Source organism: Papaver somniferum, chromosome 3, assembly GCF_003573695.1.
Source record: "Papaver somniferum cultivar HN1 chromosome 3, ASM357369v1, whole genome shotgun sequence".
Taxonomy (NCBI): Eukaryota; Viridiplantae; Streptophyta; class Magnoliopsida; order Ranunculales; family Papaveraceae; genus Papaver; species Papaver somniferum.
The window spans coordinates 137,806,143-137,829,942 of record NC_039360.1 but is presented as its reverse complement, the minus strand read 5'-3'; the positions used below and the strand labels follow the sequence as shown (position 1 = coordinate 137,829,942).

Here is a 23,800-nt window from a genome sequence, read left to right as displayed (position 1 = left end):
AATACATTTTGCGGCTCTGTCCAAGATTGTGAAAACAGTTCGTCAATGTTGCGTTGTCCCCATGATAAAACAACCGAGTTCAATCTCTTACACAATTACTTTTTCACGGTGAGAGAATGTGAAACTTCTACACTTTATTCTTTTTCTCTAGAAAAACCAGGGATGATTCATTTCTCATAAAAGTTCATTTTCTTAAAAGCTTAAAGAGACATAATAGAAAAACTCAATCCTAAAGAACAACAATTATTTTTCTAACCAAAATATGATTTTGTACTCAAACTTTTTAATACCGGTCAATGAGAAGTTATTACGGTGTATTAAACACTATTAACATAATAAAATATGAAACAATCACACACTATTAACACAATAAAATATGAAACGGTCGAAATTAACTAGATGACCGTTGCCACGGTGGGATGCGAAAGTATCATTTTTCATGACACAGCGTTAAAGTATCATTTTTCCTGACACGGGGTAAAAGTATTATTTTTCCTGACACAGGGTGAAAATATCACTTTTCCTGGAATGGAAAATTAGACGTGCATAAACCAAAACATGGTTGCATAATGTGTTATGCATCCTTTATGGTGGTTTGCATAATGGCTATGCATTGAATTTTCGAAAATTGTGCCTAAAGTGAAAGTATCATTTTTCTTGAAACGGAGGGAGTACAACGTTTTGTTAGTTGCAACGGAAAATAAGTTGATGCATAAACCAAAATATGGCTACATAAAGTATTATGTATCCTTTGTGGCGGTTTGCATAATGGATAGGGCTGTTCATGGTCGGTTTTGGTTCGGTTTCTAGCCAAACCAAAACCGAAACCAATACTATTGGTTTCTAAAAATCTAAACCAAACCAATCCATTAACCATTGGTTCAGTTTCCAAATGGTTCCAGTTGGTTTCGGTTTGTCCCAGTGATTTTTGGTTAACCAATAATTATGTCAAACCAAAAAAAAATACACAAATTTACATATAAAAAATCGTAGTTGCCGATAGTATTGGTTTACACAAATATACAGACAAAAAAAATAAAATAAAATAAAATATCAAGAATAGTTAAAGCTTACTCTAATTCTAGAGATCAAAAAAAGATATATAATATATCTTAATTTAGTTATTGACAAATAAAAAAGAAGGAAGACGGGAAGAAAAAAATCGAGTAGCAGCAGCTGTAGTTGGGCGTGGAGAAGGGAGGCGGCTGAGAGAAGGAGAAAGAGAAGAGGGAGAGTATCATAATGAAATATTAGATTTAGGGTTTCTATTTATCCTCTAAATCAATGGGTAGAATCTAATACATGTAAATCGACGGTAGAAACTAAGTTTAAAAATTAATCGGTTTTCCAATGGTTTTTGGTTCGGTTTTAGAGGTCAAACCAAGCCAAAACCAACACTACCGGTTTTCCACTTTCTACACCGTAACCAATCCATTAGTAAATGGTTCGGTTTGGTTTCTTCCGAATTGGTCTGGTTTGGTCCGTTTCCAGCGGAAAACCGAAACCATGTTCAGCCCTAATAATGGATACACATTTAATTTTCCAAATTGTGCCTAAAATGATAAATCTCCGAATTTTTCGTAAAAACTCTAAATTTGATATTGTTGTTTGTACTCATTGCATAGATTTTTTTAAAATCATTCCAACGAGATAAAATTTGTAAAATTCCAAGGCACGGAATTTTTAGATATGTTATATTAAAGTTGAGTTGCCAATTATACCCTTAAGAAATAGGATACATAAGGAGTTGGAGGATTACAGTAAAAGGGAGGGACAATTTTGTCCAATGAAAAATACTAATCATGGACACCAAATCCTATCTTTTTGTGTCAAATTAGAAAAAGAATCATGCTTCACATTGACACAAAGTCACCATATATAGAGTCCTCCTCGCTTCGCTCGGCAAAATTAATTTTTCTTTTATGAAAACCTTAATTGCTACAAAACATTTTTATTGGGAATTTAAGTTTTTTTTTTTTTTTTTTAAGGAAGAAGGGGCTTTGAAGAGACCCTAGATTTTATTTATTCGACTACCTCATTCATATTGAGATTTGAAGGATTACATAAAAAAGGTGATAGATAGACACATCATCTTGTTTGATCACGATACATTGCATATTGACACAACAAATGTGCAATGTGATTTACATTTTTTGATGGGTTCTAGTGCATTAGTGCTAGATATAGGATTATCTAAAGAAATTACGTATGAAGACATGATTAATGATTTAATTCTTCCAGTAATTACTGATAAGGATGATATAACTCTAACTAGAATCCCAGAACAACAAGAAATTAAAAACACGCTTTTTAGTATCAACAGTGGGGGACGCCGGGGCCAGACGACTTTTCCTCTGGTTTTTCCAAAGCGCATTGAGACTTATTTGCTGAGGATGTTATTAATCTTGTTCAAGATTTTTTTAAAACCAAATATATGAATAAACAATTAAGTCACTCCTATATTAGTTTAATTCCTAAGGTCCAAAATCCTTGTGATCCTAGTGACTTTAGGCCTATTAGTTTAAGTAATACTATTTATAAACTTCTTTCAAAAACCTTGCCTAATAGAGTAAAGCCTTTTTTCAGAAAAAATGATTTCTCAGAATCAATCAACCTTTATTCCAGGTCGTCAAATTACTGATAATATAATCATTGCACACGAAATTCTGCACACAATGAAAACTTCAAAAAATAAAAAAGGTTTCTTTATTTTAAAACTTGATTTTTCGAAAGCTTTTGACGGGGTCGAATGGGATTTCCTTGAGAATTTTCTTTTTCCGCTTTTGGTTTTAATGAAAGCTGGTGCAAGCTTATTATGCAATGTGTTTCTACAACTTCCTTCTATGTTCTTCTTATGAAGGAATTCCTGGACAAGTTTTTAAAGTGGAGAGGGTCTTGCGACAGGAAGATCCTTTTTCACCTTACCTTTTTATCGTTTGTATGGAGTTCCTACCTAGACTTTTGTATAAAGCCGATAAGGATGAGAAAATTTCTGGAATTAAAGTTTCTAAATCGGCTCCTTCAATATCTCATTTGTTCTTCGCTGATGATTGTTTCTTGTTTCAAAAGTTGGAATACACGAAGCAAGGAATATGATGGGTATTCTTAGTGTTTTTGGAGTTGTTTCTGGTCAGGTCATAAATCTTCATAAATCTAGAATCTACCTATCTCCAAAAATACATAACAAGCACTAAAGCAAAATTCCAAAAATGATAAATATTTAGGCACCCCGCTTTTCTTTGATAGGAATAAAATTAAAAGTTTTGAACCTCTTCTTAATAAATGTTATGCTGCTCTTCAGAGATGGAAGGCTAAACTCTTGTCTTAAGATGACAGAACTGTGCTCATTAAATCTGTACATAGAGGAACTTTAGTGTTGAGTTGTTATATTCCCAAATTCCTATCCCAAATATGGCTTTTATTTTTTTGGCAATTTCGTGTGTGGCGTAGTGGGAGACGAATTCCTATCGATCAACGCAGCTAGTATCTGCGTTTCCGCACAAACGTTTTTAAAAAAACCGTATGACTCTAACGCCCTTTATAATAACGTGTGTTGTTAAACGCTGTCATTGAAAGCGTCTAGTGTTCGACAGACCTTCAAGTTACGTGTGAGTATGGAACGGTTTTTATAACCACGTTTCACAAAAAGGCTTTAAAAACTACGTGTAGCATTCACGCAATTAATAATAACGTTCAAATTGCTATCCATACTTAACCTACTGTATACGTGACACAATTTAACCTATTGTGTACGTGTTCCAATCCCATGCACTTGTTCGAATCCCATGCTATCTCTACTGTATACGTGTTTCTCTAATAATCGAGATGACACAACTCAGATTTTAGTTCCAATCCCATGCACTAGCATTCAGATTGCTATCTCTACTGAAAACAAGAAACGCTATTTATATTCACGTCTGATGTTACACGCTTTTGAAAATACCGTATGAACAAACGTCATTTTTGATTGTGTTGGAGTTACACGCTGAAAAGACGAGGATACCCAAAAATAACTTAATCTAAAACTTTTCCACCTATAAGTCCTTTCTCCGAAAATGATTGTCTATGGACTGAGTCGAGACAATACAACTAATCGGTTCACACTTCGTGTGATCGTATATGAATACGAGATCGAGACAATACGACAACAAGATAGCTTGTATGATTGACTATGGATACAAGATCGAGACAATACAACAACGAAGTATGATTACTTGATAATAGGTTCAGACTTAACCAAACACAATAAGATTGCTATTAAGTAATGAGGAATTAACGATCGTGTACTTTACTTCTAATTGTAATAAAAACAAGTATAATTGCGGAAATAAAAAAGTAAAAGACACAACAAGATTATGTTAACGAGGAAACCGCAAATGAAGAAAAACCCCGGGACATTGTCCAGAATTGAATACTCTCAGGATTAAGCCGCTATACAAAATACAAACCAACTTCGTATAGTTGAGACCAAGCAACAAAACCTATAGTTCACCTAGTTCCGTCTGTATCGCTGCGCCTCCAACTTGCAATAAGTCACGCACTTGGAACAATTCCTTTGGTTCGTATTCCAAACAGTAAAGGAACAACAAATCTGTTCGGTAACAACTCTTTTCAAACAAGTGATATGAGTTTGACAAAATGCTCTTCCGTTTATTGCAATAAACTTCTTTATCAGGTTCTTAGATCAATCTAATAACAACTACCAAAGTAATTGTCTAGACTATGTAATCAATACCCTTAACCACAAAGAAACGTATTGATGCCGATCTACTCAACTAATCATTCAGTGTTATCACAAAGATAAAACGATTATAGTTGGATCCCCAGCCGATCAAGTTTTGTCCACACCAAAGATTATGAACTCAAACAAGCAATCTTCTTTGTCTTCAAATCTTCTTAGATCTTCAATAAACACCTGCACACAATCAACTTGAATCTCTTGTGATAAATCACACATAGAACGGAGTCTGTTAACAATGGATTATCACAAGACGTCTTTAGATCTACAAACAGTCTAAAGATCCCCGTCGATACTTCGATCTAGTATGAGTGAATCTTATATTAGAAGAGAAGATTCTCAAGCATAAACAAACTAGGTGCAATCAAAGTTCAACAACCATTAGTCAATCAAATCAATCGAAAACTAGTAATAAACTGCAATTATCTAGTTTCCCACGAACGGTACTCGTAGAGCTTCCCAATCCCAAAGAAATTTGGACACTAAGGAATTTCCAATTTTCGAAAATATTCTCAAGATATGCAATATATTTCCAAATCCGGTTTTCATAATTTCTGGAAATGCTCTGTCCAAATATTGACCGAAATCTCAGTAGAAAATCTCCAATTAGTAAATGCACATTACAAATTTTTATTTTCTAAAGATATGAAATTAAAAGCATATAAAACTAAAAACCTTAATTAAAAGATTCTCAATTTATTTCGATCAGGGATTCTCCTTTAGTTATTAAGGAATATCTTTGAACAATAAAAGATAAGAATTACTGGACATGTTCAAAGTATGTCGACATCTTCACTTGGTAAATCCTTTTCCATATTTACCATCTTGGAACCGATTTGCCACACTTCCAAACGAGTTTAGAATTGGTTCATCTGACTTCCAAGAACTATGTGATTGATTATCCTATCAAATCACCATTAATGGGTTTCACGGTTCTACCAAAATGCAAGGCTTCGGTTCTACCTCCATGTGGGTACTAGGATCGGTCATACTAGCTTTCCAAAAATTGGTTGACTAGGTACTAGGATCGGTTACTACATAATTATGGTATTACTCATAATTGGTTGTACAAGTCATAGGATCAGTCATCAATTACTAAGACTTGTTGCACCTATTACAAGGATCGATTCCACATACTTGTGATCGGTTTCACCTCTTACTAGGATCGGTTCCCCAATGTCTAGAGTTGGTCATACCAATTACAATATATCGATCATACCATCTTAGGTAATTACTTAAGATCGATTTCACTAATAAAAGTCATACCAATACAAAAGTCAGGCCTTGTGAATAGTTTTACCAAGATACATAAACAAGTTATGAGCGGTTATACTAAACACACATATTGGTAATCCAAATATTTGCAATGAATAACACTACCAATAAGCCTAACGATTTCCCTTTCGAGTCATAAAACAAGTTTATGAATTGTAATTCCTTTTAAACGAATGTAAAACATTGTTTCTTAGGACAAAATCTTCACCCAAACCCATACATAATCACAATAGCATTCATACGATTATGTCGATGTCTTATGTACGAAGTTCAAAAGATAGATGTTATACTTTGTATTCTAATTCCTTAATACTATGTCTAATTAGAGTATAATCATTCACAGCTTCGCAGTTATGTTTTCAATATGCACAACTTGAAAGATACATTATGAATGAAACAGTTCAAGTCAAATATTACTAACCTCAAGAGGAAGGATGATGTCGTCGTTGTAGCTCTTTACTTCTTCACATTCTTCAAGTTTTTACGTAATACTTGTAGGTCTCATATCCTAGTAACTTTCTAGATAACCTATATGATAGGGTGTAGAATACATCCTATTTATTCTCTTGTGATCAATCACACATTGGAATCCTGAGTCCTGGTTCCTCTTGATCTTGTGACATATTGTGTATATATTTTTGTTTTAAAAATCTTTTCAAGTCCGAGTAACGAACTCTTATTTACCGCAATCGAAGTACCACAACAAAATGGCGCCGCCGACGCGGACTTGTATATAGATTTGTTTTTAGGTTTAATTTTTTATTTATTTATTATTATTTGTTCCTTTTTACGTTTCTTTTTGTGTCTTTGATTTACAGGTTCGAAGTGGAATACTAAGGACTTGGGAACAAAAAGCTTAAAGCTAAAAGCTAAAAGCTAAAAGAGAAGAAAAAAAAAGACATAATTTTTTTTAGGATTTAATTTTATTTTTATTATTATTTTTATTTTTTTTTGTATATAGCTTTTATATATTTTTTTTTAGAATTTGTAAATAGGCTTTATTTTTCATAATTTTTGTAATTTTTGGACTTTTTATTTGGACTTTATTCTGGACTTTGGACATTATTTTTAAAAACCCTACGGAAGGGTTATAAATTAAAAAAAAATTAAATACAAACTGTTTGCAGGGAAGGACGACGATTACTATATCGTCTCGGCCCCTCGGGTTCGCACACGGCATAGGAGTCGTGGCCCGAGTCGACAACAACGGTTCATCGCCCGTCTGGTACGGGAGGTAAGTCCAATCGAAACACCCGTGAATCTCCTGCAAGCGGGTTACTGTCTGCCTTAAGGTGATAATTGTTTGAGGACGAACCGGACTGTTTTTAATTTCCTAGTAAAGGGCAAGGCCTGGCCAAATCAAGATAAGGACTCAGATTTCATCACCGTTTCCTTCTTGCCCGCCTTAGGAAAACGAAACCAAACGCGAACCTAAGCCTAAAATTTTGAATAGAACGAGACCAATAGGGTAACGAGCTTAATAGGAAACTCGTTCGAAAAATATTGGTTGCTCTTTAAGCACATTTCAAAGTTCATGATGGTTTCTGTGAGTTGAATGCGTGACTGCGCCGCCTTGTGATAGCGGTGAGGCCTTGGGTATCAAAGCTCCACTGAGCTTCCCTCGCCTCGATTCAACTTACATTAGCTCGGATTGATTCCAGAGGGGTGTGCTCAAATTATAACGAATTCCTTTTCGAAGGAATAGAAGCTGGTCTAGAAAACAATCTAAGTGGAGCCATCATGCTTTTTGTTTGCTAGAAATATTTATGTTTGTTTTGGTGGAGTCGAGTCGGCCTTGTTTGTGGTTGTGTAAAATTCCCTTGCAATTAAGAATGTCGAAATGGTATGATAGAAGCCAATACAATGAGTATCGACCTGAATTTGAATATGGACATCATCATTTTTATGACCATGTTGGGAATAGTGGTTGGGAACGCCATCCTTTGGAAGGATATGGGTCATACCCTGGTGAGCCCAATTACTATCCACACATGCATCAGTCTTACGAGCAAGAAGATTATAGTACTAGTTCTTCGTCTCTAGAGGATACAATCAAACTATTGAAAAGTAGTCATTTTTATGATCCTTCTGATAATTCCTCTTTACTAGAGTCAACACGTAAATTAGCTGAGTCAACACGTAAGTTAGCAGAAATGAATAACTTAGTTCTTGACGAAAGAGAACTTTCTATAGAGGAATCCCTCAAGTTGATGGCTGAGACGAACGAAAGACTTGCTCGAAATATTCTAAATTTCCAAAATAGTGTTTCTAATTTTACCCTTGATATCAATAGTGAATATTTGCCTAATTTAGAGGACGAGGTTAGAATAAAAGACACTACTTATTTAGATAAGGTTCAATCATTTTCGTATTATGATGATGAGGATAGCAGTAATGAAGAATCTGAAATATGTAGGCATAGTGATCAGGAGTCTAGTAATCCAATTGAGCTGTATAGTGATTATATTATTTCTAGTTCAAATCCAAATAATTTTTATGATTATTCACCTATTCAAAAGGACGAGGATTTGATTAGGGATACCACCGTTTTAGACGATGTAGTATTTCCTGTTTACGAAGCCGATAGTGGTTTAGAGGAACGGGTTCATTTCGAAAATACTGTTTTAGAGTCTAGCGACTTAGAAACAATAGTCTTGGAAGAAGAAGATAGACCCGTAGAGATGAGTAAAGATGCACTACCTGATAATAACTTAGAAGAATCTCTTGAATATTTTAAGGACTCTGAAGATACGGAAATTCAAGAAATAATTAGAGGTCTATCTAGAGACACTGAAAACTCTAAGTTTGGGGGTGATTATCACTTCCCTAGTGCCTTACCTTTAACTCTCAGAAAGTCCCCACACTTAGGACTTGATATCTGTGCCTCAACCATCTTACAAGATTATCTTCATACTAGGTTTCCCGAACCTAATGATGTCATGAAAAAAGTTCAGTCGTAAGAAACCCATCCTCTGGTTGATGTGGTTTGCCCAGGCTAATACCCATATTGACTTTGTTTTCCCACCAAATAGTTTTCTTCCAATTGTGGGAACGTATAGATTTCAAATGTGTCACTTATTAAGTTCTGAGACTAAGCCTAAGTACTTTAGGAAATTAGAATCGACACATTTGCTTCAGAATGACCACTACTCTAACTGTGGTGAACTATGTAAGTCATACCTAATTGACTTAGAGGATCCTAAATTATTTAGGTTATTTTGTGATTCCAGGTTCTTATCTGAGTTTTTCCAGACTCTAGGACCTAATAATTTGGATCCTACCTATGAGGAAATGCATCCGAGGAAAATAGTCTATTTAGACCCCTTCATAGAACCTGAACCGCAATTAGCGATAGTTATCCAGAAACTAGGTAAGGGCATGCCAGTATCGTACATTTTCTTGGTTTACTGCAGTTTCCTTTTTTCAGCTCTTTTTGGTTTTAAAGACCCTCAGTTATTCCGGCTACTGTTATACGGTTCGAGTTGACTAAACCTTTTCTATGTCTGGCTGAAGACTTTAAACTTAGCACTTCTTGGGAGGTAACCCAAACTCATGCGACACGGTAATATCTTTCCTTATCTCTTTTGCTTCAAATGGTAACAGTTTCTCCTTGTTCATGCTTTTAATTTCATCTTTAGAACATTGAGGACAATGTTAGATTTAAGTTTGGGGGTATGGGAGAAACTTTTTAGTTGCAATAAATAAACTCCAGAGCTTAGAAATTATGCCTATTGAGGATTGCACTAACTAATCTAAGTGGATGGAAGCATTTTGATTGTAGGAGTTTGAGGAACCAATCTGATTAGATGGAAACATCTAAAGAGTCTATTCATAAAAGCACAGAGCTCAGGTGTTAGAAATAACATGATAGTTTCACCATATCTCGTTGAGTCCTTTTCACTTCTATTTTTATTTTATTTTGTTTTTAAACTATGTTTCTCTAAGTGATAGGTGGGGCCCATGATTCAAGTTGTTACCAATGCTAGGGTGAATTAGAGTGATTGAGATACCATGAAAAAAAAAAAAAAAAATTGAGACCAGACCATTTGACCAAAAGGAATAAATTCAATAAAGTCGACCACTGGTACCCTTGTATATGCCAGTTGTGTTGACCTAGAGTTAGGTTATCGACCACTGGTACCCTTGTATATGCCAGTGTGTTGATATTAGTCAGACTAGTATCTCAATCCATTAGGATAGGTTCATTTTGGCGGAGGCCTTCAGACAGATATGGGAAACGCCGTTCACTTAGTAAACATCAAAACCATCTATGTTTTTCTATATCCATCTCTTAATCTTTCCATGTGATTAGTTTGACTCCGAATATGATGTCCATAGTGCAACTATCTGAGTAGAGCTCTGTCACTTTATATGAATTTTAGTATGCTTGAGTGCAAACTCGTGTACAACAATTGGAATTTCGCATCAGGGTACTTCTTCCTGTAGTCAATAAGTATACCAACCAAGGAGATTCTTTAGTGCTTTCCAAGGTTCTGCGTAGATAGCTAAGGTCTGGAGTACAGGTTTTGTGGGTGTATCTCTGGTAAGCTCTCCCAAGACTATAACTCGGCCACTAGGGCCACCTAGGGGTTTAAAGGCTTATTGCATACGCTAAATGCAATCGACGATGCCTGCGACAGTGAGTTAGGATTTTATTTTGTAGTTTTGATTTGCTCGGGACTAGCAAATAATAAGTTTGGGGGTATTTGATAGACGCATTTATGTTTCTAATTTGTCCCAATTGTTTATATTGTTAGTGCTCGATTTTGTACTTATTTGGTTATTTTATGTCTTTGTAGGTGTTTTTGGAGAAATAAGCTTTTGCGGCGAAATTGGCTCAAAATGTGGCATTTGAACCTCCGTAGATAACGTACCAGAAGCACCCCAGAAGTATGTTGGAAGCACCCCAGAAATACCCCGGAGGAACCCTGAAAAAGTGCTGAAAATATCCCAGAAAAATTACTATTTGCACCCAAGGGGAAAGTGTTATTCGGACTCTCACTATGGATAAGGGGTAACCCAATTCGGACATGTGCTAAAGGGACACCAGAACTGGATAAGGGGGAGGTCACCTTCACCGTTTGAAAACAAATTTTGGCGGGAAAATTTTCTTTCACCAGACAGATTTAGGGTTGGATTTTCGGACGAGTTTTAATGAGATTAAATCACTGATTCTCATGGGCTGGACGTGATATGGATACACAATTCTAGTATGGATGATTTCATGGGCTTAATTGGGCTAGAATATCCGGGAGAAGCAATCAAAGTTAAAACAGAGAGACGTGTCCTGTTGTGCACTTTCAAAGATTTTGTGGAGATTTTGGGAGAGTTTTACGCTGGATAGTCATGTATTTGGTCCTGTTCAAGTCATAGGAAGAGTTTGGTGGCTATTTTATAGCTAACAGACGCGTACAAACACTGACAGAGGTGATTATTGTTTCAACGGCAGAGAAGAAAAAAAAGAGATTCTATCGGGATTTCTTTGAGCTGTGAAGTATATAAGAGGTGGATAGAAGTTATAAAAGGTTTTATCAAGAGTTAGGGGTCGATTGGGAGGCCAGAAGAGAGGCGCAGGAGGAGTTGCAGGAATTGTACCTGCTGCTGCTGCTGCCATTAACAAAGCTCGAAGAACACGAAGAACACACCGGCAGAGACAGTCGTTTATCAACAGTGACAACGACTAGCAGCCGGGGGTCTTAAAACAACAGCGTCAACAGCAGCCGTGAGGTATCGTTATTTACATCAGTGGTATTCTATCGTTCTTCTCTGGACGCTTAAAGAGGGTCGTAGTTTCACTGTATTATATTTTTCACTCTTTTAATCATATTTTGAGCATCAAGTATGTATTTTGAGAACATGATTATTATGAGTAGCTAAACCCCAATACTGGGATGTTGGAGGAAGCTGTTTTTCAGCCATGTGGTTATTTAAATAATTCTTAATTCACTTTTTGCACCGATTTTAATTGATTTATGATTTCAATTAATTACTTGTGATTTTGTTTGATGGAACATGCTTAGTCCTAGGGATTCTTGATGTTCCATGCTTATCATATACAAGTAATATTTTATGGAATCTAATTTGGCAAAGATAGAGTTAATACTTGTTTTATTTTGAGCTATAATCGCCTAGAATTATTTTCTGAGCCACTTGAATATGAAACACATTGGAATCCTGAGTCCTGGTTCCTCTTGATCTTGTGACATATTGTGTATATATTTTTGTTTTAAAAATCTTTTCAAGTCCGAGTAACGAACTCTTATTTACCGCAATCGAAGTACCACAACAAACACGCGTTCTCTCATTATGGTGTGGTTATTTCTCTCTCAACATTCAAGAATGAGAATATGTTCTTTGGTATTTCTAACTTCTTGTTACTAGCATGCAGAAACTCTATGTCCTCGTAACTCTTTGGATGCTTGGGAGCTGGAACGCTTTGAAGTTATAAGTTTTAGTTTGATTTGCTCAAGGACTAGCAAAGTCTAAGTGTGCGGGAATTTGATAGGGTGTAGAATACATCCTATTTATTATCTGTTGTTTATGCTTTCTCTGCTATTTTTCTTGTAAATTATGTATTTTACGCGTGTTTTGAGTTTTATAGTTATTATGGAGTCGCACGGAGGAAAAGAAGAAGAAATCACTCAATTTAAGCAAAAAGGACAAAACTGTCATTTCCAGGGAAAACTATCTGGAGCCGACCAAAGGTTAAGGGGTAACTCTCTTATGGAGAAGTATTAAAAGACAGCGACTACAGGTTAATGGGCTGCCAAATGGGTATCCCTTATCAAGGTGACCAGGTGATGAATATCCAACCCTGTTTCTTTAACCCTAAAATCGAGAGAGTATTCTCTCATTTCTGTTCCATCCACCTGAAATAAAGAAGGACAAAACGGCAGCTCATCTGCTGATTCAATTCGAGAGGAAAGTGTAAGACGAAGAAGATGGTGCTGGTAATGGAGAAATTAGATCGAGAAGGAACTGAGGCTGCTACTGGGTTCGAATTGATGAAATTAAGAAGAAATGATAGGGTTTGTGAAGATATCGAGATTTACAGGAAAGATGGGATTGAGTTAGAACGATGATGGAGGTGCTGACTTAAGGTTTCACCGTGAAGTTGAGAAGATAGGTTGGTGGTGGATTGCTGGAAAAGGTGGAGATTGGGTTCTAATCAAAGAGTTTCTGTGCTGTTGATATGGGTAATTAATGGGTTGAATCAGATCGAGTTTGTAGGGTTTGACTGTGATAAGAGGATTCTGGATTAATTAGTAAGAATGGGTTTATCCTGGATTTATTATTGCAGCTGTAATGAACAGAGAGAAAATAGAGCTGCTGATGAAGAAGAATCAGATCGATGGAGATGGGTGGCATCTGAGGCTCGATTTCAACAAAGAAGAAGAATGGCAGATCATTGTTATGTATTGGTGGTGCAGAATCTAAGCTCATTGTGTTGAATAGCAGAAGACAAGTGAAGCTCTGCAGTGAAGAATGACGTGAAAAGAACTAGATGTATGTGTAGGTTGTTACAGGGAAGAAGAAGAATGGCCTGAATTTGGCCTGGAGATGTCGAAGAAACAAACGAAACTCTGTCGGATTTCCTTGCCGACGAGTCAACTCAGTGAGTTCGATGAGCCGTAATAAATCAGCTAGTTAGACCGAGTCAGACCAGCTGTCTCGGCTGACTACCTGTTACTTGACTTTCTTGACTAACAGCTTAACCCGTTTGACCGTTAACTTGGACGGTGCTGTGATGGAATATTCGGTCGACGACGACAAAACTCAGGTGGCCGACGACAACTTTTCAGGCCGGATTCCGGTGATTCCGACAACTTTTCAGGCGACCAAGAAGAATTCTCTAGACTCATGGGTTTGAGGAATTGGACTTGAATTTGGAAGGAGAAGGTGGAAGAACTTTACAAAGACAAGGATTTGGAATGTGGAATTATCATGGGAAAATGAGTCTATTCTTAAGAGGATTGGTAGGAAATTGAAGCCTATAAATAGAGAAGTTTTCTACTTTTCTAACGATTTTTTACACACTTTTTACACACACAACACTTGTGTTTTTGCTTGCTTTTCAAAATTCTTCTTTTAATTATTTGTGTGAACTTCAAAATTCTCCTTTTAATTATTTGTGTGAATTTCAAAAACATGAGTAGATAATTTTCTTATTGATTGAGGATGAATTCCTAATTCTTAACATGTTTTGAGTTTTTGTTTTAAAAACTACCTTGAAGTTTTTCACATGATTATCGTTTGCTTTTACTAATTGGAATGTTTATACATTCATGGTTGTTTGATAGATTATTTAGAGTGCACGCTGAATTGATTTGTTAACTCAACCTAAATCTAGTATAAGTTAGGGAATACGTAATCGTTCTTGACACTTTACACAAGTAGAAAACACGAGACCTTGCGGAGGGATTCCGTGGAGCAATTGTGTGTGAAAACAACGCTAGAAAGTGGATCAAGCGAACCGAGTCTAACTACTAACCTAAATTCATAAATCTTAATGCGTTCGGGGAATTACATCTTGTAAGCGAACCTCAAGGTGGTTCTTTTGAATAGAATCTGATAACTAAGCGGACCTGTTACTCAGTGATACAAGGGATTTTGGGGTTAGCTAAGCGAACCTGCTATCCTACGGTTGGTGATAATCTGTGACTAATAACATGTGGATGAAAAACATAACTTGAATCATCGTTTTTCAACGAAGAAGGATTCCTTGGTCTTGTCTCTCTTATTAATTTTTCTTTATATTTTAATTGCTTTGTTTACTTTCTTTTGCTTTTATCTAAACCAATAATTTCCCCCCTTTGGTGACAATTTTACAACTAAAAATCTCTTGCTCCTCGTGGGAACGAACTTGACTACACTATATTACTTGTTAATTAGGTGGAAAAATATTAATTAATTTGTTGTGGTTACGACACGCATCACTATATGAAGTTGACTCTAGAAAATAATCAAGCGACTCTTTAAATGAGTTTTGATTTACTAAAATATGACAAGCAAACTTGACATACCAACGCTTGGTGGGTTCAACCGAGCAATGCTCTAACACACGTTATCAATCGCGTCCCACTCCAGACACAATTAACAAAAGCGTTTCGCATCACGCTATTTTAAACACCGTATCGGACAGACGCGATTATAAATAACTTCCAGATTCGAAACGTAATCTACAATAGCGTTAATGGTTCCATGGCATTTATAATGGCGTCTAATGTTCCGCGCGATTTATGATAGCGCGTAGCTATATATGATAATTGTCAAAAAAAATTCTCATATATAGACATTTCGTTTGAGATTATAGGAATATGGCAACTACAGCAACTCAGAATGCGGCTGGTTTTGTTGCCATATATGGCTTTTGAGAACAACACTAAAGTTTCTCTTAGTGCCTATCCTAGCTATCAAATGCAATGCTTCGCCTTTCCTAAGACTATTTTGGATAACATTGAGAAAATGCAAGGATCTTTGATGGGACAAAAAAGAAGATGCAAGAGGTATCTACACTAAATCTTGGGTTAATATATGCGCTAGTCTTGACTCTGGTGGCCTGGGAATTAGAAATCCTCATAAATAAAATATGTCTATGATTACCAGGCTTGCCTGGAGACTTTTAAACAATCAACATCTCCTTTGGGTTCAAGTTTTACGCCATAAGTACTTTCCTAAAACTAACCCATTAATATACTATAGAAATTACAATAAATCATGGATTTGGAGTAATATTAAAAAAGGGATAGATATCATAGGGTCTAATTATGAATGGCAGGTTAACTACGGTTCTAATGTTAACATATGGTCTGATTATTGGATTCCTAATCAATCTTCTAAACTTATTCCTATTTGTATTGATGATAGCTTGCCTAACACTGTGAATCAGTTAACCGATGAAAATGGAAATTGGAACAATGAGATTATTGAAAAATATCCACCCATCTATGCATAATAGAATTAAATCCATCACTTTAAATTTTGATATGCCTGACATAATTCGATGGAAGTAAACTGTTTCAAGGGAATGTACTATTAAATCTGTGTATCATTTCCTCTCTAACAATGACACATTTAATATTGAAAAACTTTTTTGAAAATCTCTTACATTCCTAGAATTAAACTCTTCTGTTGGAAATTGGTTTCTAGAGTGCTACCTCTAGGAGATAGATTGTTCAAGTATAACAAACATGCATATATCGTTGTTGCAGGATTTGTTCTAATAATCAAATGGAAAATGAAAACCACGTATTTCTGAACTGCAAATTTACTAAAATTACTAAAAGTGTCTGGTTTGCAAAATCAGAATATTAAAGACTGGTTTCAAACTTGTATGAATGATATTATTATTAAAAAAGACATTGAAAAAAATTGCTTTCACTCTATTATTGGGGCGTCACCATCCAATAGAGGGGCTTCACTTGGATATTTAATGACCAAAAATCTGGTTATGGGATACTTTTGATTCAATAACAACTATCCAAATTACCCTTAAATTAAAATTAAAACTTAAAAACATAAACAAAACCTAATTTCTATTCTTCACATTTCAATTGCTCTTCTTCTTCCTCTCATTTTTCTCTACATCCTCTTCAACGATGAATCCATTTGAATTCATATCATCGAACAATCCCATGGTGTATGTAAGGTAATAATCGAACAAACCCATCTTTGTTTACTCGTTTTTGTGCTTAAAATAGGTTAGATTGAATGAAATTGAAGTAAAATTAGGGTTTTAGTAACGTTTCTGCTAGTGCTACGTCTAGGTTCGGTGCATCTTTTCTAGACGTAATTTTAGTTTATGAAGAAATCACGGCCAGGTTTGGATTAATTCCAACCGTAGAATTTTATTTGCATGTAGTTTTACGTCCAACTTCCTTTTAATTCCAACCGTAGAAATTGACTTTACGTCCAGGTTTGGATTGATTCCAACCGTAGAAATTGGTTTTACGTCCAAGTTTGGATTGATTCCAACCGTAGAAATTGATTTTACGCCCAGGTTTGGATTAAACTGTAGAATTTTATTTGCATGTAGTTTTACGTCCAGGTTCCTTTTAATTCCAACCGTAGAAATTGGTTTTACGTCCAGGTTTACATTGATTCCAACCGTAGAAATTAATTAAATTAAAATTAACTAAAGGGTTGTTCGGTCATTACAAATTATTTGAGATAAGGGGTTTTTGATATTACTTCTGGGTGACCCTTTTTTGTCCTATTAGGTGAAGCTCCTCTAATGGAATGCGACGCCCCAATAATAGCCTTCTTGATCTATATGGAATCATAGGAATGATGTTGTTTTTAATCATGTTAAACCGCATCCTATTTATTTAGTTTCTAAAATACAAAAAGAGTTTATGAGCATTCCCAAGAATATCAGAGTGGCTAATAATCTTCGGAATTCTCTTTGAAGAAACCCAAAGAGAAAAATCATGTCGCCGACCTTTGATTTACAAACGGAAACAACTAAGCCTCTCTCGCGAGCATTTTGATGCCACCAAGATATTTCCAGTTTTGCAGTCCAGATGAACGATTCTAAAACTAACTTTGATGATTTCAGTGGAGAACCCCAAGGCCCTTACCATTCTTCTCGTCTTCTGAGCATAAACAAACAGTCACCATTAAAATCTCACCTCTTTCTTTTTTGATCAGTTTTGCCCAATTGTTATTTTTAGTAACTAACTTTTTCTTTTACTCGTGCAGCAAAATAATATCCAGACCGCCACCGTCCAGAACGTCAACCCAAATACAAGACTTCTATTAACAGATCCCACTCCTCCAGTATAGATACTAAAACATGTCACATCTCCGTGATCAAGAATTGTCTTTTCTTACCAGCAAGATTGGTGTAAGGAAAGATTTCTAAATGATCATGGAGAGATGACATACCATTCTTGTACATAGTTACAACACAAATATTATTTAATAAGTAACAACACAAGATGGCAGGCAAGCGAACCCTATAGTGCTCAACTAATGCATGAAATTGTGCTGACACAAAAACTAGATAAAGCAGCATTGAATAACATACTTTTCAGTCTGGAAAAGTTGAGAACAAAGATTACAGTTTTATAAACTAGTCAAATCGAATGAGAAGTACGACCATTACGAAAACACATATCATGACTAAGATTAGTAGCCACATGAAGCATGTGGTCTTGCAAGTCCGGGGATAAATTTCCATTGCCCGAGCATTTGCATTACTAGTGCTTGCCAAGCTGTGCTCCACTGCCCTTTCCATAGAATCAAGTACCTGCGCTCACCCAAATCATAAGAACCATCATGTTCTACTAATAATTTTATTATGCCAACAAAAAAAACATCTTCATGTAGTAAATTTCTTTCAGGTTACCAGGCAGCTAATTTGAAAATAGCACTCCTGAAATTGATCCAACTACTTGTAGTATTCGATTCTAATGCACGAGGATATTGAAGATGACAAAGGCAATTTTGTATCCCTATCCTCTAAGGAAATTTGTTCAAGGATTAGCTCTGGAAGCTCTGCACATGACTTGCTTTTACAGATGATTCAGTCATATACTTATAGCAAAAGGCTAAACCTTTTATACAAACTTGTACTGAGTATAGACTTTTAAATCAAGCAGTTGAGACAGCATCACCTTGAAAATACTATGTGACTAAGAAAAAGTGAAAAGTAAAGGCTCGTCAAACAAGCACCCAGTCTCCTACTATGGTTAAAGAAAAATTCTTCACCGCAAAGAAGCGTTCCGGTAGGTGGACATCAAATTGGTACTTCTAGCCAAACTAGCAGTATCAATCCAAAACACGGAAGTGATGAGGCAATACCACACATGCTCGCTGGAGTACAGATATCATTCATATAGGTTACCGGTGTCACATGTCTACACCACATGCACATGGTAACACTGATAAAACTCGATTATCATTTATTTTATTGACACAATGGCAAGATGATAAACTTAGGTTGTCCTAGGAAAGAAATACTTTTCTCTTTCGCTGCACCATTCTGGGTTCAGTACTACATCAAAAACATCTCCTCCAACTAAAATAGAGAAAGTTGTTTTGATTCTTGCTCTGGAGCTCTTCAGACTTTTCTGATTATTTTAGACATAGGAGGTAGACAACTCTAGCAGAAGGGCACAGTTATTCAAGAAGCTTAATTTTTTGAATGCACAATAATGCTTGTGAATTAACCAGTAGTATATTATATCTTAACTTTTGAACTGTTCTCAAGATACTTATGTGTCACTTTATGAAACTTAACCCCTGCACCTCCATACATGATACATGTGGAAGTGTCCTGGCAGATTTATATCTGATTTAAAAATAAAAAGAAAGAGAAAAAGAACAGAAAATATTTGATGCAAGATAGTGTATTCGACACACCTTTTCCGTGTCATAAGACTGCTCTCTTTAAGTCTTTGTGCTAATCCAACCATTTCATCCGTCAAATCTTCTTGAAGCTTTCTGTTGAAAAATCAGAGGAGAGAATAAGACCTCTAGGCAAATGAAGGCGAAATAGGACTAGCTTTGCCTTTCTCCATCGATCAAAACTCTTAACACTCCCTGTTAAACCTCAAGAGTGTCCCTCAAAGAAATAGTTTGGTTTTGTAACCATATTGCAACGACAACTCAGATGATATAAGTAAGATACCTATGCTTTTCAATATGCGCCTGTGCTTCAGCATCCAGTTTGATAGGAGCTGATCTATCTTCAACTTTATTATGAGACCTGTAAAGCTAGATAACCGGTAAGCTAGTTCCGAACATCAACATCAAGTGCAATAAATTATTGCTTCACGTAGAACAACCTCCTTCGCAATCTTGGAGAAGGTATTTGACTTCCTAGCTCCGGCTTTGATGGAATTTCCTTGACCCAATCCCCGTCAAAAGCCTCCAAGGGTCCTGGCGAAACAGGCTGCCACCGAACCAAAGATCTGTTAGGTTAACAAAGTAGGACAGATCATGTACACACGGTCAATAACTCCTTCAATGTCACGTACTTCACAGTACAGACAAAGAAATTCCTCATTTTCTTCTAATTACCTCTGGATAAGAATTTTGACATGAAAAGTGACTGCGTCGAGTTCCTTTACTAACTAAATGTCCTTATGCAGAATAATCAAATAATAATAGATCAAAGAAAAAACTCAAAAACAAATTCGTAAAATGGATCCCAAAATGTTGTGAAACCATACACTTACTGGTTCTGCAGCTAGTTTAGCTGCCAGTGCTTCAGTCTTCTCTGAATAGTCACTCACCTTTGCCTTCGAAATCCTAAAGGAAAGATCCAACAGTTAAGTAACTAACAAAACTAGAAGCTGTAAAAGGGCATATACAATATTTCATTCTTCTTAACACATTGTTCTTTGACACTGTAATCTATTGTTTCAATGTTAGCGGTGAATTCCAAGTAGTTGCAAGTGTGGAGAAACAGGAAGTTAATATTTTGGAGTTCCTAAAGTGTTTCATCATCTTTTTGTAGATTAGTAAAGAAAATGGTTCAGACTCCAGAGTAATCTTTTGGGCAAATGCTTAAGCATTTGGTGTTTATATGACCCACACAAATAACTCAAAATATTTAATGCCAAAGCACTATACCATACTTTATGCACAACAAAGAACATGGATGTCCTGCACAAAGATGCCTTTAAGTCACAGAAAATCAACAAGTGCTTAGCCTCTAGAAAAAACCAGATTACTAGGGTGAATCCACCAACAGGGTGAATCTCCAGGAAAAATATTGAATTGCAAAATCAAGATGAATAATATTTATAATCCGTAGGTGCTGGAGAATCGGTTATAATTCTAAAAAGTTTCCAGCAAACTTGGGTTTAGGAGATACTAGACCAAAACATACAGATGTCTTTCTTGACCAGTCTTTTTTAACTTTAAAGGTATAAAAAAGCTAACAATAACAAAACCTTTGTAAGCCATCCTCTGTAGTTTCTGCTGCCAATTGCTCCAATTGTTCTCGTAAAGTAGCAACATACTGCACAGTTGAGTCATGGGCACCAGTCATTTATTTGAACAAGAGATATACTGAGACAAAATTGGTACTGAACGCAGAAACCATAATGTATTTGCAACAAGAGATATATGTGACAGACCTCACAACAACAGTTGGCCATACCCCAAATTTCAGCCAAATCTGAAGGGAGTCACCCATATAATTACATCTAACAGGGTGACAAGTTAAGCAAGGAAGTCAAATCAAAGAGATCTTGTAAGTGACAGGTATAGTTTTAACCAAGAGAATGCAACCAACAACATATAATTTGGAGTTAAAAAAAGCCATTATCACAATTTTGGACTTGACAAAAGATTTTTATAACAACTTAATTAACATCTACCATCATTACATGGGTTTTCCAGGATTTTATTACTTATTAAGCACGATGAGTCTGCTTCAAACAAGAAAACGTAATATTATAACTCAGTAACCAGATTTACAAAATACGAACAGTTTTGTCGTAAATCAAATAAACCTTGCACTTACATTTATGAGCTTTGCTTGATTCTTCTGCTGCGGAGCTGTTGCAAGCAACCTCCTCAAATTTACTTCAGTTTTACTGATAATTCCCATGAGAAAACCTTAATCACATTCAACGGAAATCTTATTTTAGTCAGTTTGTCTGTATAAAAATTGGAAAGACTCAGAGGCGAAATTTCCCAAATTTCTATATATCTCATGGAGAGGGTGGGTTTGATAACGGAAATTGCTTGTCTGTGCCTGAAGAAACAGTTGTCGGAGCATCACCCAATTGAAGTTACTGTAGTAACAGATCATAACCCACTCATAAGTCATCAGATTCCAACCATTACAATGAATGCCTACTGTAATATTGCCAAATATACTTGTGTTAAAACTATCCTATCCTACCCTACTAAAATACGAATCACACTTGACACCAGAAAACTTTAGAAGAGAACCCGCCCTTAATTTCCTTAGTTTAGGGATTTTTAATAAAGTGCCACACTTTTAATTTCATGTTTAAGAAATTGCCATCATTTTTTTCAAAATTTATTTAATGCCACACATTTGACCATTTCCATCCAAAAAAACTGTTGACATCAGTTAGTGCATAGGTGGCAGTTATCTATCTTAGTAAAAGACATGTACACCCTCAAATCATCTCCCTAAACCAAACGAGTTAAATCAATACAAACTGTAATCATTGCTATGAAATCCCACAGTCAACATTAATAAGAAATGAGTATCGGAGTCAGCCAACTGACTGGTCTAAGTTGGTTCCATTGCACGACCTAATTTGATGTGCACCATAGTGGTGCTTCATCAAGCCTGTGTAGCACCTGCATTCACCAACATATGTATTCTTGCTGCTCAACTCCTTTTCAACTCTGCATGTAGCTTCTGCAACTGCTACCTCTCAGCATTACAGCCTATTCTTTGCATCACCACCTGCAACAAACTATTTCTCTGTAAAGCCACCATTCTCAGCTCACTGTCACTACCAACATCATCAGTTACAACCCTGCAAATTCTGTTCTTCCACCAACTTCACTTCCTTGTCAGCTCAACAACAAATCTACACTTCTCTGTCATACATAAGCTACAACACATGTCTCCATCACTTCAACACAATGAGCATCACCTCCGCACTATGAGCATCAACACATCATTTCTACAGCAGTAACTCAAACATTTCAGCTCCAACTTCTCTCCATCACTGCAACAACAACATCTACAATTTGTACCTAAAACCTAGGCATTCATCTATCCGAGCTCCTCTTCATTGTTTGCTGCAGCTCAACATGTCTCTCAACTACAGCTATTTCACCGCACTGTAGACCCTAGTCCATTTTACATCTCCAGCTTGTTCTCAACTCAAACCACTGATGCAAATACCAATTCCTTGATACATACTGCAGCTGCAACACCCATCAAGCCAAACAAACTCACAAGCCTAGCACCACCATCTTCTCAATTTCAGCTCAAGTACCCATCTCCTTCGACTGCCACAGACAAATCAATTCAAACCATAAATTTCTCCTGTCTTCATCTTAGATTCAAAATCATGTATCAAACCCATGTTCTTCTATGAGCAACAGAAATTTCATTATAGACTCACATCAATTCTTCATCTCCTGCTCAAACAAATCCAACCAGTTCTTCTCTCTTCTTCCAATTCTAAAACCCCCCATGGCAATTCAATCTACATAAACTCAATCCTTCACAATTCTCGATCTAAAACTTCACAATTCACACAGCTCCAAAAAACAAACAAATGTATTTCAATTATAGATTTTCTTATAAAAAAATAGAAATCACAATTGAGTATAATTTAGCCATTACACGAAATCATGAAACCCCTCTTTCTGATTTTACAACCTTCCGATTAAACCCCTTATGTAATAAACCCTAACAACATCTTCTCAATTTATTCCCAAAACAATCTGATTAGGAACAACTTTACCACTTTCCAAAGAAATTGAAGTAATCAGTGATTTATGGTGATTCTGCTGGTGGTCGTGATCGTAAGAAAAAGAAGAAAAAAAGGAAAGAGAGGCGAGAGAGTGAAGCAGAGAAGAAGAAGAAAAGGGAAAGAGAAGCGAGTGTCTCTCCGTTTAGGGTTAGGTTATAATAGAGTGAGATTAATTTTTTTATCAGATCAATGGTTAATAATATACCCGGTTCTTCGGGTCGACTCAGTCGGTCGGTTAGTCCTGTGCAACCCTAGTTGTTAGGAAATTGAGAAGGCTAGTTTGGTAATAATGCCACATGTTTTATACTTTTCAACGACAGTTGACTAATCAAGTGGGCGTTAACAAAAAACTTAACGTTTA

General features: G+C 36.0%; 1 protein-coding gene across 4 annotated transcripts; it reads right to left on the bottom strand.

Annotated features, from left to right (window-relative positions):
* Nucleotides 1-18,014: 18,014 nt before the first annotated feature.
* On the bottom strand, nt 18,015-23,590 carry LOC113357490. Of its 4 annotated transcripts, none has more exons than XM_026600897.1 (8): nt 21,492-23,590; nt 21,103-21,171; nt 20,917-20,984; nt 20,191-20,269; nt 19,804-19,910; nt 19,647-19,724; nt 19,379-19,459; nt 18,015-18,263 (listed from the first exon to the last, which is right to left on the bottom strand). In XM_026600897.1, the coding sequence occupies exons 2-8, from the start codon at nt 21,121-21,123 to the stop codon at nt 18,143-18,145; spliced, it is 555 nt and encodes a 184-aa protein (XP_026456682.1). In that variant the 5' UTR covers nt 21,124-21,171; nt 21,492-23,590; the 3' UTR covers nt 18,015-18,142. The 4 variants fall into 4 exon arrangements, with proteins under 4 accessions (XP_026456682.1, XP_026456683.1, XP_026456680.1 ...); XM_026600898.1 differs by having other exon boundaries at nt 20,197-20,269; XM_026600895.1 differs by lacking the exon at nt 21,103-21,171.
* Nucleotides 23,591-23,800: the final 210 nt, after the last annotated feature.